This window comes from Hoplias malabaricus, chromosome Y, assembly GCF_029633855.1.
Source record: "Hoplias malabaricus isolate fHopMal1 chromosome Y, fHopMal1.hap1, whole genome shotgun sequence".
NCBI classification, from domain to species: Eukaryota; Metazoa; Chordata; class Actinopteri; order Characiformes; family Erythrinidae; genus Hoplias; species Hoplias malabaricus.
In genome coordinates this window covers 11,838,393-11,859,337 of record NC_089820.1, presented here as the reverse complement: position 1 = coordinate 11,859,337, position 20,945 = coordinate 11,838,393, and the positions used below count along the sequence as shown (strand labels likewise).

The 20,945-nt window shown below is 35.1% G+C and overlaps 2 protein-coding genes across 3 annotated transcripts; one reads left to right on the top strand and one right to left on the bottom strand.

Annotated features, from left to right (window-relative positions):
• Positions 1-50: 50 nt before the first annotated feature.
• On the bottom strand, positions 51-9,868 carry LOC136678952 (U3 small nucleolar ribonucleoprotein protein IMP4-like). Its single transcript, XM_066657158.1, has 9 exons — positions 9,752-9,868; positions 6,487-6,595; positions 5,886-5,969; positions 5,187-5,296; positions 3,404-3,536; positions 2,179-2,333; positions 1,375-1,469; positions 971-1,044; positions 51-601 (listed from the first exon to the last, which is right to left on the bottom strand). Exons 1-9 carry the CDS (start codon positions 9,752-9,754, stop codon positions 489-491), a joined length of 876 nt encoding a protein of 291 aa, XP_066513255.1. The 5' UTR covers positions 9,755-9,868; the 3' UTR covers positions 51-488.
• A 2,712-nt stretch (positions 9,869-12,580) lies between these two features.
• LOC136678845 (trem-like transcript 4 protein) lies at positions 12,581-20,483 on the top strand. 2 transcript variants are annotated; one of them, XM_066657005.1, is made up of 5 exons: positions 12,581-12,694; positions 14,401-14,694; positions 16,349-16,438; positions 16,680-16,699; positions 19,740-20,483. In XM_066657005.1, the coding sequence occupies exons 1-5, from the start codon at positions 12,655-12,657 to the stop codon at positions 19,785-19,787; spliced, it is 492 nt and encodes a 163-aa protein (XP_066513102.1). In that variant the 5' UTR covers positions 12,581-12,654; the 3' UTR covers positions 19,788-20,483. The 2 variants fall into 2 exon arrangements, with proteins under 2 accessions (XP_066513102.1, XP_066513103.1); XM_066657006.1 differs by lacking the exon at positions 16,349-16,438 and having other exon boundaries at positions 19,740-19,876.
• The last annotated feature ends 462 nt before the right edge of the window (positions 20,484-20,945 follow it).

Genomic DNA, 20,945 nt, shown 5'->3' with positions numbered 1-20,945 from the left:
AATCTGTTGAGCATCACTTTATTTTTTATATTATAGCTAGCCACTAATGGTCATTACAAATTCAAAACAGATGTAATCAGAACCTTTTTTAATGTCACTAAAAACATTCAATAGCTTTATACAGGATTGAGGAAAATATGATCATCATTCATATAACATCAAAATCCTTACCAAAAGAGAGGAATGAGAGTTAATATGAATACATGTCTAACAACAAATGCAAGTAGCACAATTTTCAATTAAGTCCGGTTATGTTACAAATCATTTATTTGCAGCATCTACAGGGATTAAAATCCTTGCATTAGTGTAAAGATCTCAACCTAAAGCCTGTATTTTGGTACTAAAATGCACAAGGTCTGGATATTTGCCTTGATAAAAATAAACATTACAATCTTACTCCTGCTCCATTCCCACTGATAAAATACAGTGAAAACCAACAAGCCACAGAGACTTGAAAATATCCAAACATTCATAGAAGTGAGCAGTGGCTACTCCACACTTAAAAACTTCCTCTTTTTGGATGTTCGTGTGTATGCATGATGTCGCCACTCTATATCTGCTGTACTTTCATTCTCCAGAGTTCCCAGTTTGATCATGTATACTAAAAATGAAACAGAAGGGACAAATTATTTGTTATAGAAAGAAGCATGAAAAACAAACTGTACATGCTAGTGTCAAAATGTTGGTTTTGAAAAGATACCGCTATTGTATGCTATAGTCAGTGTGTAAAATTTGACAGTTTCAGTACATTAGTGTATATGTATGCAATGGTCCATATAGACATTGCTGGAATTCTGAATTTATTTCTATGAAACCAAAACAAGATGTTTTATGTGACCAACTCTTCAGTGTGAAATTCAATCTCAACCCATAAATTACATCATCAATAATATCTCACAATTGTATAGCTACGTCAGCAACAAAGTTACAAATAAGGTAGTGTTAAATGCAGAATATTCAATTGACTTACATTTCATTTCAAATCTAGGCCCGACTTCTGTCAGCTCAACATTTCTATGATCAGTTTTCTTGTAAGTGTGATGTCTGTAACATAAAAGAGAGTTTAGTACTGACATGTACGCATCTCTCACTAAAAAGGAATGAATTACTGTGTTCATATCTGGAACATCCATGTTGCTAATATCAACTTTTAAATCTAATTAAGGAATCCATTTTCAAAATAATCAAGATCTAGGCTTTAATTCTATGCTCATCTTAGTTAATGTAGTGGTGCTTTAGCCATGCAGAATTCAGAGATATTAGGTTATAGCCACAATAACATTATGAAAAGGTTTTTTAACTTTAACACCTTCAATTCCCAGATTTATTTAAAAATCCTAGTGGAAAAAGCAGAGTAAAGTAAAAAATAGTCACCTGAAGGAAATGAAGTCATCTTTATTGGCAAATGTTATAACACGTCTGCTGTCTTCTTTGGGCACAGGAAACAGATACTTCAGGATGTTGGACACCTGTGGAGACAATCTCCATTTCAATATCAGTTTAAAATATAAGAATCACCTCCGTTTAAAGCCAGAAGCACACCAGTCCAATAACAAATTGCATCCAAATTGCATGATGCGGCAGTGTTTTGTGCCTCTTGGCAACTGGTGTTACAGTTTCTTGCATGTTCTCTTTATTTACAACATTCTAGATCATTCCTCACCCTTACACACTTCAGGAATATACTTGATGTATTTGCATGGACATCTACAAACATCCTCTTTATGAGGTTCTAGCAAATTCAGCTTCACACACTTCTAGAATATTTTGCTCCCTTTCACATATTCTAAAATGTTCTCCCAAATCAGACAAATCTAGTTTCACTGTCACTACACATTAGTGTACTAACAATCAGGCAATCTAATAAAATACATGCAGTTCAGTTGTAAACACAAACATATATACTCTGGGGGTCTCTCTTTCTGTACACCAACATAAAATATTTTATAGCTCACGTTGGCAAATAACAGTTTGGAGGTTTACTGGAATACTTTTTTAAGATGGTGGTAAATTTAAACTGTGTGGATATCACAAGAAAACCAACACTGACTTGTTTTTATTACACTCAGCATTTCATGATGCTGGCAACACCTAAAACATCAACAAGGGAGGAAATGTATTTAGAAACAGTTAAGCTTCTTAATGATCTCTCAAGGGTTCCACCCCTCTCAGACTCACCCTCCTACCCAAACGAGAGGTGAAGTTGTGAAAGATGAGGTGGGGGAAGGCCTCAGACATGGTGCCAATATCCGGGACATCATGTCTCATTACTACGTTGTACAGAGTGAAGTAGGCTGTTGGTCCAAAAGGGAGGTGGCACACAACCAAACCATCTAAGAAACAAGAGACAAAATACAACTTATCAGCACCTATTTAAAGGGGACATATTCTACTCCTTTTCCACAAGTTAACACAGTTCTGGGATCTTAACGTCACATTCCTTTATTTGACAATAAGCCATTGTTTACGAACACAGTCATGTGAAACAAGTGATCAGAAGCCGTTTTGTTTTTAGACATTTTTGCTGGATTCTCTTTATTCTCCATTCTTGTCTTTGGCATTTTGCTCAGTACTCGTGTTTCTCCGTGTTTGCTGTATGTTTTCTTCTTTTAATAATGTCTTGGAGCTCTCACTAATGCGTGTTGATTGCAGTGATTGAAAAGACACAGACAATAGGGCTGTAAAATTCTAAAGATTTTGGTCATCACAAAGAAAATTTGCAAGAGCTCATTCTACCAAATGTTTTCTGACTTAGAAAGCCAGCAAAATAACAAACTTGGTTGTCTCGCTGCACAGTTTGTGGGTTGGTAGGGGTTCCAGATGCCCAGATTAATGTGCAAATATTATTGGAAATAAATAAATAAATATATAGTCACTTGTTCACTATATGACACACACACACTCACAAAGGAACACTAGATAGTATTTTACTTTAAAACTATAATACTTTTAAATTATTGTGATACTCCACTGACCTGTAATAGTGAGAATAGAGCCTCTGTTGTAGTTACTCTGGGCTCAGTACTGCAAATGCAGTTAAATGTATGAAATGGAAGTTTACTCTACAAACTTCTAGATGGAAAAAAAAAACAACTAGACTAAAAACTTCTAACTGGGTTGTGTGTCACCAGTGCATGCTTAATGAGCTCATTCTGGTTTAAAATAAGCTTCACTTGAAGCTGTGCTCTTGTGGGTAAAAAAAAAAAAAAAAAAAAAAAAAAAAAAAAAAAAAAAAAAAAAAGCACATATTAAAAAAAAAACAAAAACAAGTACAAATAAAGCTGAGACAGACAAATCCGAGAGCAATAATTTAGAGTCACTAAATTGACAGCTTTTTTTAAAAAAATGGTTTCTAGATACAATTATTTTGCACATGAATCCCATCAGGATAGCAGGTTCTTACCAGGTTGTCCTCGAGTCTCATGAACTATGACTAGGTCAGTGACATTGTTGGCCTTGCAAGCATGCACTAATGTGTTAACTTCATGGTTTCCTCTGTTCATGCGCTGGGCCCCTGGAAACATGAGCTTCACTTCCTGTTAAAATATAAAAATGCATCACAACTTAAAACATAGCATTTTAACCACTTGCTCGTGGGTTTCATTTGTGGTGTGAGACAGAACATGGTAGACAGTAAAGATTAAAATATAATTATAAAATTTCATCACATATGAGCTGAAAAGGCTCATGTAATGTGTACAAAATGTTCTTTCTGAAGTTAGTGATCACCACCCCAGCTGTTGTACTTTGCTAACTAAAGCGTACATGACTCTAACATGAAAGCCATCAACTGAAACAATGGAAATTAGAAACCACTTGAGAAATAAATTCATAAGTAAGTTTAGCAAATCACATTGGTTGTTCCCAATAAGTTGTGTCTAACACAAAACGGGAAGGATAAAAAAAACAACCTATAATTAGATGTCAAAGCATTTGGATAGAAACCTTAACGTCTTAAAGCCTTAAAACAATAAATGAACAACAAAACAAATGACAAATATATGGGTAGAAACAGAAGCCAGAACTGTAACAAATGGTGGAATGCAATTAGATTTATATAAACAAAGAACACCCAACCAAAAACTAGCACTAACACATTAAAACAACGTTACAAAAGGTAAAAAAAAAAAAACAATGTTACAGTGGGATAATGAGAATCTAATGCAGTGTGAATGATGGATGAAAGTTATAAATGTAAAATTAATAAATAATAATCATAAATCATAAATGTGCACTGGCTAAAGAGATTAGGCTCAAACTTTTGTCTAAATCTGTACTAAAAATCTATAAAGATTGCTTGAAGCACACAATCCAGCTTCTTCACTTATTTATGATACTGGGTTTCATGTCAGGTAAAGGACCATCAGGAACAGCAGTCATTACCTCAACAGTCAGATCACAATGAAATTTCAGACACTTTTTCTCATTACTCACAAGAAAATAGGTTTAGTAATGAAGAATTTCTCAAGATAAACAATTTCACGCCAGAGCAAGGTGTGTTAAACCTTTCTTTGGGAAAGGTATATTAATTCAGTGATGAGGCAAACAAAAAAGTAGAAATTATAATAAAAAAAAAAAAAGGTCCATTCTGCAAAGCTCAGTGTAGAATACTGAAGCCAGAATTTCCGATCTGTTTAACTGTAGCAATAAAAAAAGCAGAGTGAACATCCTCCGTGTATGCTGACCCCATCATTTTTACCAGGTGTAGTCATACACAAAAAGATGAGATGTCACAAAAACCAAGATATTTACTTATAATGTAATTTATGAAAAAATATTTCTGAAACAGTTTGGTTGTTACAATTCATACTGTATCAAAATTTCCAAAAAGGTATATTTAAAATTGTGTTACAATTTATGTGAAATTTGAAATTACTCTTAAAATGTTGCTCTGGCAGCAACAGTACATTCATTTATAGAATACAGATGTTTAACTTCATACGTAGATGGGAAAACTGTGTGAAGTATTCCAGACTGGACGAGCCTTTATAAAAAGCAGAAAATAGGGCATCTAAGTAGAACAGAAATGATTTACCAATAATGGTCCAAAAAATTAGAAAACAGATTTATATTAATATATAAAACCACAGAAACGTGTCAATATATGAGTGAAATATGAGAAAAATGTCAAATGTGTGCACTTTAAAAAAGAATGAATCAGTAGATTAGTTCATAATTTACCCCACCTTGGCAAACATTTTAAGTCTAGCGCTTGGGTCTCTGGAAGTCGTGACCATGACTTTAGGGTCTTCAACGCCGGCCCACTTGTACTCATCATCCATATGAGAGCTTACACCTGTGTCAAGCAGAAGACCATTCTTTTCAAGAAATTCATTGCGCAATTTTTTTTTGCAAACCTGAGTTGAAATGCTACATCTCTCTCTGAGGATATGGTTGATGCTCAGTACTGATATTAACTAATGGTCCATATCATAAGTATTTGTGGTTTTGAAACATGCTTTTTGACAGAGGTGTGTAAAAAAACACACATATTTCAACAGAAAAGGAAGTGTCCCTGATATTATCAGTTCCTTATCACTCACGCCATAAGCATCAATGCACTTTTATGAAAATATTCTGTATAGTACCAAAAAGTGGTTCAACAACAATATTAACAGCAGAACACTTTAGGATATTACATAGAACAATGAAAAAAAAATTCATATGGAACAACACTGATTTTAATAGTTTTTTAGTTAAACAGTATGTAATCAGAGAGACTGACATAAAATGTACAGGTTACTCATAACTGCTCACAGTACTAGATATAGGAACCATATAGATATAGGAGTTAAATGGTTCTAAAATATACTTTTCAGGAAAACTGAACGTAATGGTTCAGAATAATGTAAATTCAGCAGACAGGACAGTTCTAAAAACGTTACCTTCTCCTCCTTCATCATCAAACTCCAACAGCTTCTGGAGCTGCAAGGCTTCTTTACGAATTTCAGTCGGTATAAGACGGTTTTCTGTGGAACAAAAAAAAATAAATTTTGAAAATACTGCAACAGACATCTGCAAAAACCTCTTATTTCAAAATGTTTATATAATGATTTTTTTTATTTTAGTCATTGCAAACATTTATTTAACCATGCATTGTGGTAAGAAAGTGAAACTAGACAGTCTGAAATAATAGTTATGTAATTAAACTCATTATTGTGATAACATTTTTGTTAGCATATTGTGTATGGAAAATTTAAGACAACCGACTGCATGCTGTATGCTGTATACTGTCAATATGGAAAAAAAAATCTAAATTCATTGTATTATCAGTATGAGAGATACTTAAATGTGGCATTAATCATGCATTGTGCCTGTGTGTCAAATAATTGAGGTATATTGTGTATCATACTTATAATGATGTATTAAAACATCTTTCCATAACGCTCATATTGTCTTAATGCAAGGATTCATAAAATCCTTTCATAAAATCTGTGTTATAAATTGTTTATCATAAAATGTTCCAGAGTGTAGTCGAAGCCTCACCATCTAAAGAAGATTTCAGCTTCTGTTTCTTCTCCTCAATGGAGCGTAGTCTGTCTTCCTGGGCCTTTCTGTATAGATACTCCTTCCTGAGCCGCACCTCACGTCGAAGCTGCAATAAGACATTCAATTCAAAAACTATTTAAGCTCAGTTACTGAGCAATGATTTGGACACAAAGATCACCATGATGATCAAAGTAATTTAGCTCAAATGTTTATGTCACAAAAAAGGACTCAGTTTAACCAGACGATTTTAAGCACAAGGTGAGAGACATTCCCACTGATCCTCAATTTCTGGCTTAAGTTATCAGGCTAACTAACAACTCCTGGGGTCTCATCTATTTACAAGAAACATGGTGGATTCTGGAGTGAAAGTGTGCGTGCGCATAAAAGCTAGAAAATGGTATTCGCCCAAAAAAAGTCAGATTTATGAAACCCTGCGTATGCACACCTGTCAGCTGTTTCTTCCTTATAAACCACAATCTTGAAAAATGTGCACAAGTGAACCAGCCTCTTGTTCCACCTCTGCAATGCCTACATTTACCCATAAATGGTCCATTCAGATCACCTCATATATATATAATTATGGACTCAAAATACATTTTAGAGTGGGATACTGGAGACAAAAAGTGAAAATAGGTTTTGGAAAATGCGATGTAGAAGTTCTTGTTGTGCCTCAGTAGTGGCATCACCAACAAATGTTTGTGGCATCGCAACATGGTTCCATTAGTGAAGTTTTCATCCAAAAAAAAACCACAGTAAAGAAAAATATCAGCAGGAAAAAAAGTTTGCAAGTGTAGTTGACGTAGTTGATATGAAAACAGAGTGGTCGTGAAGTAGTGCTGGATATGAGTGCAAATCAATATCACAATTAATTGTACATTTTATCACGAGTATGATTAATGAACAATTATTTAGTTTTTGTATTTAGTCTTTGTATCATAGTTCAGTGACTCGAGTATTAAAGCTGGGATATTTTTCTAATGTTGCTGGGAGCAGCATTTTTTGAGGACTGTTCATGTTCAAATCAAATCCAATTTATTCGTATAGCGCTTTTTACAACTGAAGTCACAAAGCAGCTTCACAGAATTCCAGTAAAGAAGGTTTTAAAATTAAATGTAAAAATCTCGAGCTGCTCGAGTTGCTCAGTCTGACTCAGCGTTTAGGTTCTCCTCCGTGTTGCTTTCATGTGGTATACAGGGGCAGAATCACTTGACTTGAGAATGTTAGTGTGGTTTTAAAGGGACAGTACATGAACACAAATTGGGGACATAACAGAATAAAAAAAAAAGTGTTATAGACACGATTATGTCGATTAGAAGTTCTGAATGTTGCTTTCGATTAATTGCCCAGCCCTATCGTGAAGTGTGGATAGAAGAGTCGGTGGAGTCTGTTAAAAACTTGTGGTCGCCCAGTCCTGGACTCCTGTGCACTCTGTGCCATGTACACAGCAGCTTCTGTTGAACCAGCTGAAAGAAGGTTCAACAGTAGCTAAAAGAAGGAAAATTAAATATTTAGTGAAATAAAACAAGCAAGCATGAAAAAATGCAACAAAAATAAAGTAGTAAGGGACAATGCAGAATATTAAAACGATTATAATAATAATAAAAAAAATGAGTGTTAATGTTCCTGAATCAGCCTTTCTTTAGCTTAATCTATAGTAGTGTGGAATGATGTGTGTGAAGATGGTTTGCTCATTTACTCGTAATTCTCCATTTTACCGAGATGCCTCCAGTTTGCACTTTCTCCACAATGTTTTAGGCATGTGCACAAGTCAACCCTTGTTTAAATGTACACTCATTATTATGCAAAGTATTTTTTACAAATCGGCTTCTACTCGAGGTGTTGCGCATACACATCTCAGACCCATAGTTGTGCGTATGCACCCTTTATAAATGAGGGTCCTGCTCTGTGAAATACCTCCAACACTAAGCTGTTTCAGATACCCTTTAACCAATCCTCTGCAAACACATTTCACCCTCAAGTTTCCAAGTAAAAATATCACATAGAGATTCAGTTCCATTTTAGTGAACTTTGTTTCAGTTACTAGTTCAAAAACATTAGCGGCAGTACCCCTATTCCAGGACGTGTAACGTCCAGCTTAAAGAACGTCCCTTACATTCCCTTATTTCACTATACACATAGCAATTTACAGAATGAAAATGAACAATCCTGCACCTGTCAGACAGTCAAAGGCATTTTGGAAGGTTCATTAATAATATAGCTATCAGTAGCAAACTCAAACTAATACATACTATGTATATTGAAATATAAATAAACTCTCAGAAATACATATCCATGGTTACTGCAGTGACATCCTTAATTTAAAACTTTTATGTTTAAAACACAGATGTACCTAATTATTTTGCTGTTCTATTTTTTAGTTAAAACTGACACCACTTTTTTATTACTGCATTCTTTTGGATATTAAAATCCCCTTGGAAAAAATTTTAAATGCAATGTAACATTTAAGGTGCATGACTACAACTGTACCAACAGACCACAATCTGTAATATTGGTAAACAAAGTTAAATGGACAGCACCTTTAGTTTTGATAGTGTAGCACCAGCCCGGTGAATAATAATACATAATATTTTTCTATGGGGTTATGTCAGAGTTTCTAAAAAAAAAAGTAACCAGGAACTTCTGTAGTAATTTGGCAGCATTGTTTCTTTTATTTCCACACATACCTTAATGTTATATTTCACATACCTATTTCTGTCATCATACAATCTGTAAAATTGTATACATTAAGGACTATATATATATTGCATTATACAGGTCATAACTGAAGTTCTTTTGTTTTGTTTACATTAAATATATAGGACCTAGTATTTTATGTAAGTATATATAAAATACTAGGTCCTATATATTTAATGTAAACAAAACAAAAGAACTTCAGTTATGACCTGTATAGTGCACTCTGTATGGAGCAGGGAGAGATTTGGGATTGAGCCCAAAAGTCTCCAATGATAATTTCTATATATTTAGAAACACTTCTTCTCTTTTGGTCTAAAACTAGTGATGGTGATTTAAGCCTATATTCTAGTTTCTGAATATAACCACAGCGTTAGTTTTCGGGTTACCAAACTTTACTAATGTTCACAGCCGCGGCTCAAACACAGGAATCCAGTCTGAGAAATTTTGCCTTTTAAACTACACCAGCTGTGTCCGCTCCATTTACTACAGAGAAAACATGATCAGCTCCGTTAGCGTTAAAACTGGCTTTCAGATACTGCGATAATTTAAGAATATACTTTAATCTCACCATTTTGTAGTTATTTGATTTCTCTCTCTAACACACGTGCTGTTGAAAAAGACCTCCGTCCTACGAGACTAGCCACTTTCAAAATAAAAGCCTCAAACACTCGCCAACATCGTTTACACGACTTTTACGTGAAACCACAAACACATTTATTGTACATGTACGTCATTAAATATATGTAAATATTTTTTCAGCAATACATAAATGTGTAGATTTGCACCCCATTTACTATTAATACTATTTCTTCTCTTTTATTAATATATTTCTTTTTCTTTCTTTTTTATTTATTAATTATATATGTCATTTTCTTTCACAGAGATGGGATAACGGGTATTTAGTTTACAACAGGAGGTGACTAAAGAAATAATACTTCATTGTCTGTAACTGCTTTTCCAGTTCAGGGTTCTGGAGTCTACATGGCATCACTGAGCGCTATTCAGGAACACACCCTGGAGGGGGCGCCAATCTTCACAGGGCAACACGCACTCACACATTTACTCACACACTAACAGCTAAGGACAATTTTGAGTCACAAATCCACCTGCCAACCTGTGTTTTGGACCGTGGGAGGAAACCGGAACACCTGGAGGAAACCCATGCAAACATGGGGAGACTTAACTCCTCACAGACAGTCACCCAGAGTGGGCTATGGAGACTCTGAAATATTATTTCCACCTTTGAATTTGTAGCACTGACTATTTTTGCACTGAAATTATGCATCTGAATTGTGCTACATTTGAATTTAAGTCTTCAGATTTACACCTCTGAATATTTTGCTTCAAAATTATGCATCTGAATATAACTGCTCTTGAAAAGAACTCGTGAATTTTCAAGAACACATTTTCACTGTTATTATTCAAGGTTAATTAATTCAGATTTTAAAAAAATCAAGCTCAAAAAAATTCAAACAATATATTTCGAACTTGCTCAAATTCGGTAGACGACATTCAGACACCAAAAAACGAGTTACAAAAAAATTCAGATACACATCCGGGACACCAAGGATGAGCGATCGATTCATTCGGATTTTCTCTTTCACCTTAAATGCTGCACTAGTTGCATTCTGTCGCCGCTAGATGGCGAAATACGAACGCGACTTCCATACCGTGGAAAGACTACACGTTTAGTTTCCTTCCGCGGATATTATCTCTTTTTTTGAAAGTGTCTCAGAAATCTGAAAGGCTCATTGAAGACACAGTATAACAGACTATTGATATCCTGAACATGAAGAAATTTTACTTTGGAATTTTTGTCATGGCCCTGTGAACAGAGCATGTGAGATGACAGAATGTGGAAACATGAACTTTAGAGTAAATGGCCTTTGGCATTTTTATTTTTTAATTGTCAGATTATCAAGAATCTGAAATTGATATTACAGAAGGTGTAATACAAATATAATATCCTAAAGTGCAGCGTTTAATTCATAAAGTTGTGTTTGTTTAAACACTGAATGTCGTCGTGTATATTCACAATGTATGGTTATTTCTAATATTATAAATATTTATATAGAAATTTGTGTTTGTAGATTATTTCTTTGTTGTAACAATACTTCTTGGCAATACATTTATATAGTTGAAAAGCCTGTTAATTTCCCTTTTCAATGGTGCCACATTTGTAAGGAACATGCATTTGTGGGACGAGCAGTAGAGCTGAGTATGTGGGTTGCGCCCATGAAAAATTTGCCAAATCCTGTTTGCCAAAGACATTTACATTGTACAACCTTTGTTTATAAATACTTTCTTCAGTTTTATTTGTATAAGCTCCATTTCTTAGTGCTGTTCAAAATAAAGTCAAATGTCCATATGTTTAAATATGTTTAAAAAGACAAAGGCTTTCATGGGGTGTTCTAGTTTTCACACGACTGTATCCCCACAGTTCATTTTTCCACATTCTGTCATATCACATGCTCTGTTCACAGGGCCATTTTTTTTGTAACTCGTATTTTGGTATCTGAATTTCGTCTACCGAATTTGAGCAACTTCGAAATACATTGTTTGAATTTTTTTGAGCTTGAATTTTTTTTAACCTTGAGTAATAACAGTGAAAACATGTTCTTGAAGATTCACGAGTTCTTTTCAAGAGCAATTATATTCAGATGCATAATTTCGAAGCAAAATATTCAGAGGTGTAAATCTGAAGACTTAAATTCAAAAGCAGCACAATTCAGATGCATAATTTCAGTGCAAAAAAATTCAGTGACACAAATTCAAAGGTGTTAATATTTCAATGTCTGATGAGGCAGATTTGCTTCCATAAGGAACCCCCAACCCCAGATTCCTGGAGCGGTGTAACAGTGACCGCACCGTTAATCTTCAAACATTGTTATTCAAATCCAAATTAATACAATAAAAAAATCTCAATCTGAAACAGATTTACTAAAGGTTTTTTTCTTCTACATAGAAGATCAAATATATTGTATCCTCATACTCCAATCCTCACAGTTACGAGACTAGCAGAGTCTCTTACTGTAGTGAAGGTGGATAAAAACCCTACTGATAGTCTTGATTTCAGAAGAGATTATAAATGAGCTGGTGTCCACAGCCTTTTAGTCAAATAGTGTATGAGTAGATATGGATCATGTGGGTAGTGAACACAGCCACATAAAGGAACAAAGAGGGAAAAATGGAAAATCACAAGTGGTGACCATGTATGTTTATTTATGGGTAATAATAATAATAATACACATAAGCAAAATAAAAAAATGCATGCAACAGCGAAATTGAAAGGAAGGTTAGATGTCCAGATAGAGAAGGGGAGTGGTCATTTGAAATAGCAAAAGAGAAGAAAGAGAGGGGGATGTTATTTTTGAGTTTCTGTGGCTGGTAACTTCCTGTGTTCTTCACTTCCTAAATCTACCTCCACTAAAGAGAGTAATTTTATTTTATTCTCTGAGCTCTGTGTCTAAAATGTTCCTGTTAATAGCTACAGCTCTATTGATCTTCACAGGTAAGCACTATAAACATATTTATACATATAGAGTGTTCGCTGTAATTTCTCAAGTAATACAAATGGATAACCCTGGTCAAAAGATATTTTAACTTGATTTTACAAGTAAAATTATGTTAGAACCTTTTCTACTGTGGACAAATGTGAATATTACATTTTCCTGCAAACTAGGGCAGAACCGTTTTATTTTCTGTATATGTTGAAAGTAGATAATAAAATTAAAAATATGGCATAACATTCACAAACACACCATGCGCCCAGTGAATCCGGGTAGGCTCCAGACCCACCGCGACCCTGACTGAATGGTCCAGGAAGCACACTGCCCTGCACTTTTGTTAATAATTAATAAACAAGTCCTTACAGAGTTACACTGGGTGGATTAAAGCAGGGAAACCTCTACATTTTACAAAGCCCAGAGAAACACTATTTTAAACAGTGCAGAATTTTGATTTCTGTAAAATATATATTAATATATTTTCTTTTGCAAAATCAACAAAACATGGGATTAGAACTTTTGAGACCAAACTCTTTCATTATGTGCAAGACATAATTATGCCGAAGTGAAACTGGATGTTTGATAAAACTATGCTCAGTTTAAGATTAAAGCATTGAGCCAAATTTAAACTTGGGTAAGTCCAAAGTTTTAATATTTAACTTAACATTTAACATTTACAAGTATATAAAATAAATATTCCTTTTAGTTTTGTGGGATGGCACTGATCCTTGCATAAAACCAATTAGCTGGTTGTTTTAAATTTATATTATTTTTAAAATACTTGCCTAAAGAACAAGTGGTGCATAAATACAATTCTAAAATTGTAAAATAAATTGTGTCATTATTTCCCAGCTTTATATAGGTTTTAATGAGATTAAATATACAGTTATATAGCCAAGATAATGTTTGCCATCTTAGAGATGTTCTGTGTAACCTACTCTGTTATATAGAACAACTGAGTTGATCAGCAACAATGTAGCACCACTAACCTAAACAACACAATCAAAATTACTATAGAGCTTTTTATATATATATTAGAGCTTATGTAAAATATACTCCACTGACAATTTAGTTTAGATTTCTTTGGTCAAAATCTTCTGAGAATCAATGATTTTCTTTTTATGTCAAGCACATCTTTGTTAGGGTGGCATGGTGCTGCAGCAGGTGGTGTCACACAGCTCCTGGATCCTGTGGTTGTTCAAGCACCATTCCAGGTGCTCTGGACCCACCACAATTTGCATTTAATTTTTGTTTGGTATTTTCTTCATATTTCTGTAGTGTTGCAATATTGTATTTGTTTCTTTGCAAGTAATGGCTGTTTGCTGATGGCCATTCAGAATCAAATTATTCATTAGTTGTTTTTTAGATAAAAATAATATTAACAAGCTTCAGCCTAAAAAGATCTCAGTGACTCAACAATTCAGTTATGCAGAAATGTAACATAAATTTGACATATCATTTGGCCTTTAAAAGCTTTTATCTTTACATTTCTCAAACTCATCCTAAATAACAGTCTTTCATCTTTTGTTTTTCTTGTTCATTTTACCTCGAATCATACACCAATTAATAAAGTTCACCTCACTGTCAAAGATTTTTTAAATAAAACCTTTTCTAAAAATAGTGTGCACAAGAAATCTAATGTGCATGTAACAAATCAATGAATGTGAAGTTTAAGAAAGCTGTGTTCCTGACATTTGACCATGTTCCGCAGGTGTTGGTGAATGTTTTTACAAGCAGAAGCTGAAGTGCCCTTATACTTCAGAGCAGAAACCTTTTCAGAGGGTCTGGTGTAAGAGAATCGACTCAAACCATGACTGCTGTACAGGCTTCACATTTTCCAGTGAGGTGAATGAGCTGGAGGGTGGCAACCTAAGCGTGCAGGACAATGGTCAGGCTTTTGTGGTGACCATCAGCAGGCTGACCCAGGGAGATGGGGTCTACTGGTGTGGACTGAAGAACGGATCCAACATCATTGTCAAACTTGCAGAGAGCCAACTCTACACCAGTGAGCCCGCAGTCTCTCACACTGCTCTAAATTGGTGTAAACAAAGTCATAAATGGCAATTCGCAAGCAATTTTACCAACTGAGAATAGTTCACAGTTTTGGTGGGAACCAGATATCGAAGTAATTTCATCACTCTAAAAGTTCCCTCAGAGCAAGACTTAACACAAAATAGTTTTGAATACATTCTCTGTACAGACTTCCTTTTTTGTCAATAGTTTCAGGCCAAAATTTGCTCAAATGACTTTGTTTATATCTCAATATTACAATTACCTTTATAGCAAATATTTTTACACCATGTTTGGTCAATACATGCTATTCTAAATCTAACTACAGCAAAAATCAATTTCAAAAGGCAGATTCAATCTGTAGTAATCAGATATAATAGTTTTTACTGTGGCATAATTTGTCATAGTTGTATGGCATTATACAATCATTTACATGAAACACATTTACAAAAACACAAACAAACAAACAAAAATCTCTGGTGATCCTGGTAAACATGAGCCAAAAATAATAAAATAGTGTATGTAAATACATAAATATTACATTATAATGTAGAGATTTGATTATTTTCTTCTCTAACATTGAACTATTTATTTAAATATCAAATTATCAAAGAACATGTTACCCGAATGCCTGATACAAGCTACACACGTCTGTGTTTAAGCTACAAGTGATATTGGATTGGTGGTGGCATAACAATACAGATACCGGGGCACTAACATTAACAATGATCTTAGATGTGGTATCCAGTTTTTTAATAAAAATTGTTTAATGGGGTTCCTATAAAAGCACAGCAATGTAAGTGTAGCCCTGTCACCAGGAGATCACAGGTTATTATTCACAGTCCACGTAAAAATGTACTATAACACGGTAACAAGGCAACATTATTAACCATAAAATAAAGTTTGGCTTTTGGGTCCTACACCTGTTTAAAATAAAAATAAAAAAAGAGGGGTGGGAACAATAATTGCATGGAAGGATATCTGAATATTTGTCATAAGTTTAATTTAAAATATATACACTGAGGATCTTACTGTCATCTCATCTTTTTTCCCCACTTAGTCCATTTTAGGATGGACTATTAAGAAAATTTGTCAAGATAATTCAAGGTACAGTAGTGTTAGCTCAGCAGGACACTATAATAAGCCCAGTTTTGTCAACACTGTAGTGATCATTTGGAAAGATTCTCTTTTATGTTTCTACCGTATATCATTGGGTAACAATGTCATTGTTGCTGAAACAAAATCTGTTTTGAAATAGTTTTTTTGACATGCAAATATAATTTTATAAATAAAATAAAATATAATTTTGACACCAGATGCTATTTCAAAATGCCGTACGAATAGAGATGTCTCAAATTGTGTTACAAAGATAAAATAAAATAACACATAAATCTCTGTAACTTTAACTTACAAATAAAAGTGAGACTTTGCTTTTTTATTTTTACATTTTTAGATATTTATGATTGACTTTTTCCTCCAGGTTTTTTTCATTGACAATATTTTAGATTAATGGAAAAAAAAAAGAGCAACAATGGTTGAAATAAAAATTTGAAAAAATCCAGCTTTACATTTTCGCACCTTGAATCAAAATGGTAGTGCTCAGTGATTCCCACCCCTCGAACAAACAAAAAATTCTGGTTCTCTTACAGCTCCCCCCGGTTTTGTTTGGGACATCCTTCGTTGGATTGTGTTTCTCCTGCTGCTGGTGGCAGTAATTTCAACAAGCATTTATTCCAACAGTGAGTACTTAGTTTCTCTGGCACAGTAGGCCTATGTGTGCATGTGTTGCGCATTACCACATCCGCGCGCCAGTTTTCCGTGAGTTTTCAAAAAAGGGAACTGTCACACTTTTTTTTTGTCACAAACCCACAAACAGCTTCCAGCAATTTTGTGTTACTCTGGCAGACGATATTCTGAAAAACGAATTAGGGCCTTCACTGTATATTACCATCTAACTCTCTAATCTCTCTCCCCTTACAGGGCAAACTGGAAAACAAAAGGTAAATTAGCATCTTTTTCAGCTATACTGTTTTCACATGTACAGTGCTATGGAATATATTGCTACCCTTCTTGGTTTCCTTTTAGTATTGGATATCTGTTATAGAGATACTTTTTTAATCAGCCAAACTCAGGTTTTCAGTAATTCTGTCATAGAGTGGATCATGATACATCACTCTGGAAAACAAAACTCCCCTGATTCAAATCTGATGATGTCCTGCATTGCATCACTCCAGCCTACACTTGAACTACAGAGTGATTTTAGGCTTGTATTCAGCTCCTCAGCCACCTACTTCATTGTCCTTGATACCCAGTTCTTATGCTGATGGAGTTTTCACATTCAATGGGCCTGCTCTGTGAGTCTGTGGTTTACCACTAGTAGGTCTGAGAGACCCATGGCAAAGGTGACATACTACACTGTTGTCATTATTGTCACTAAAGGTACAAACAGAGTAAATGTATCTTTAGAGATACAACAGTGGTTTTAAAGTCCAGTTTTGTTCCCTAAAGTTTCATTACATTCTCTTCTCCAGAAGAAGAGGTGAATATTTGCAATCTGTCATTATAGAATTTTGTAAAATAAAAAAAGGCCTGGATATGAAATTGTGTGTATGAAATTAACACAATTTAAAAATCTACAATTATTATAAGGTACAGTTATATTACTTAATTCAAGAAACAGAATATGTAGCTTTGAGGATACCACCACAGTGGCAGTTTTTTTGACAGTGTACTATAGATCATTAAAGTCAAGAATCTCTTCAACTGGATCCACCCTACAGCCAGTGGTTTTCTATGGAGATTACATTGTGAGGTACTTGCTATGTCCTCAACTCCTGCTAGTAAAACCCCCAAATCCAAGAATTAAGAGGGATGTTCTTATACTTTTAGCATAATAATTTATCTGGCTGAAAACATTTCTGCTGACAGAGAGCTCAGATTGTTCCACACCAGTGAAAAAAGGCTGACAGGAAATGACAGAGCATGTGGTTATTTTTAGTGCCACAGGACATGGAATCATTCATTCATTCATTCATTATCTGTAAGCGCTTATCCAATTCAGGGTCACGGTGGGTCCAGAGCCTACCTGGAATCATTGGGCGCAAGGCGGGAATACACCCTGGAGGGGGCGCCAGTCCTTCACAGGGTAACACACACACACACACACTTCTGAGTCACCAATCCACCTGCAACGTGTGTTTTTGGACTGTGGGAGGAAACCAGAGCACCCGGAGGAAACCCACGCGGACACGGGGAGAACACACCAACTCCTCATAGACAGTCACCCGGAGCGGGAATCAAACCCACAACCTCCAGGACCCTGGAGCTGTGTGACTGCGACACTAACCTGCTGCGCCCCCGTGCCGCCCTGACATGGAACCAATTCTTAATTAAAAAAGAGCAGCTATATTTTCACACTTTGTACTACTTTGCTCCTTAAATGAAAAGGGATGGCAAAACTGTCGTGCTTAACCTAAAGCAATAACAGGCAAACAAAAATAGGAGGAATATATTTTCATGGCATGAAGTATATGTTTGCTAAATATATAGAACCAAAACAGACAATTAAACATTATACCAAGTCATACCAGATTTAAACATAAGTTAATATTTTGACGCATTGCATTATATGATGTAGTGTGTGTAATAGGCCATACATGTGATGCATTTACTGTTTTAATGCTTTAATATGTTTTAAAACACCAAATCAGAAAAACAAATTGGGAACCTTAGTAAACCTTTGCTCATCAGAGCTAATTCATAATTACCACCATCTGTTGTCATCACTTGTTTGAAATAACGTCATTATTTAGTTTTTGTTTTGTGTGTGTAAATTACATCCTCACAACTTTGTTTTTTATATATGTGTTGCAATCCTGAAGGCAGAACTGTGGCGCAACAAGTAGTGTCACTGTCACACAGCTCCAGGGTCCTGGGGTTGTGGGTTTGAGCCCTGTCCTGTGTGACCCATTTTTGTGGAGTTTGGTGTGTTCTTCCTGTGTCTGCATGGGTGTCCTCTGGGTGCTCCGGTTCAGGATGCAATCCTGAAATGCACAAATAGATGTAATTGTAATCATACACAAGATCTAAAACATATTTAGCCTTTAATCTAGTCCCCCTCCCACTCTCTTCCTACCTGCAGCCACAAAATGTCTCTTATCACCCATTGTTTAAATCCTACACCTACCCACTACACTTGCGGTGATCCGATCAGCAACCAGCTATTCATTACAACTAAGTTTCTCACTGCGCCCAGCCCATGAGTACCCAAACCACCCACTGCATAACTAGCTCGTCAGAGGGGTCTTCAGGAGTGCACCTCCCCTTGTTGGTGTTTCACTGAATTAAGTCCAACACACCTCCAGAAGCTCAACAGTGAAATCTGGCATCCCACATCTACCGCACTTCAAGCTTGCTTTGCAGTCCTACCATAGCCTTAGCCATCAATAATCACAAATCCACACAGCCATGCCTGGAGACTAAGAATGTACATAGACGCACTGGCACCGTTAATGCATGATACATCAACAACAACCAAAATAACACACACAGCACCCCACTGACCTCCACACATCTAAAACACACATCAGCCACTCCAACTCTACAGTGTATTTCCGCAACTAGTCTGTGCTCTTCTTATCTACAACCACTATTCTATCTATTTCTGATAACTCCTACACAGCTGCCTTAATATTCAGCTAGCAACGCCAAACTGCATACGCAAGGATGTGGCAGACTTCCCCCAACTACACTACAAATCCCCCAACAGCTATTTCCACCTGCCTTACATGTGACTGCCACCCGTGTTCCCTCACCTCAGTCACTAAGTCTGCGTATTTCAGCTTTTGTATGTGTCTGTACATTAACAAAATAAGAAGTTTCTTGGGTTCATTTGGTCTGCAATGAAATAAAAATCTATTTAAATAAAATATAAAAGTCACTGATTTATTTTTCCCATATTGTCCAATTTTTTTCTGATTTGGGGTTGTAAACTGATTCAATACAAATATTAATATGAATGTGCATGTGTGTGTGTTTCAGAAGAGAGACATGCTGTATGAAAGTGTTATTGAAGAAAAACTGCGTTGATCACAGAAGAGAAGCAGCACTGGCTTTTTTGGTCAAAGACGCAGCTTGTAAACAATATTTAATGGTGGATCAAAGAGAATTTGTCCCAGGCTATATTTTCTGTATCTGGACATAATGTATCTTGATTTGCTGGTTTGTATTATACAGGAAACTCTGCTGTGCTTTATATTGTGTGGATATTTAATGAGAAATGGACCAGTAAATATAATTTAATAAATAATTATTACGTCAAATTAATCTGTACGCTATGAGTTTAAGTTTCTGATAAACAAAAACGACTCTCCACCATCTAGTGGTCACATTATTGCTTTGAAGGGTATATGCTTTCATTCTGCCCTTCAGATAATTATTTGCTTCTCATTAAAAGTAACAGCGATATTTTGGCTGTTACAACACTTCCATTTTGCACTGCACACTTTGCACAGCGCTAATCAATATAAACACTGTATAAAATAGATAGTAACAAAACCATGTTACAGTAACTTCCATGAAAATCTATTCATTCTTTTGATCATTTATCATTTTTGAGATAATTTTAAGTTAATGTTCCAAAAGCAACGATATGTATGTTTTAGTCATGCCATAAGTCTTCCAAATAATTTTCCAATAGACTTGCTTTTGTTACTAAAATAGAATTATATTCGTAATCCAGCAGGAAATGTAAAGCGGCGCATAGGCCATGTTTATAATAAAATAAAATGCACCAAACTTGTTTGGAAAAAAGTCCTTGCTGTATTTTCATTCCTTTCCTTGCATTTCTTCTGCATTTGTAGTTATATGGAGTCTCAGAGGAAGCTGGTGAAAGTGTTTCTGCTCATAGGTGCTGCCTGTTAGACATGGTGTGTTTTCAATATTCAAATGAGTTACATACAGGTATGCAGACTTTAAATTTGCATTGCATTTCAAGTTACTCATTCTAATGCAAACAAAGAGTAGCATAGTTTTCTCTCCACTATCTGTGGCTCTCAGATACACTGCTCTTATTGAAACATTACGAAAAACCATGGAAGAAAAATAAAGTTTCTGTTCTATGAAAATAAAATAAAACAACAGTATCATCGATAATAATAATAATAATCCACACTTTTTTACAATTTGTTCCCACTATTCATAATCGACCTTGTATCTAAGAAAGCAAGAATCACCATAGCACCACAA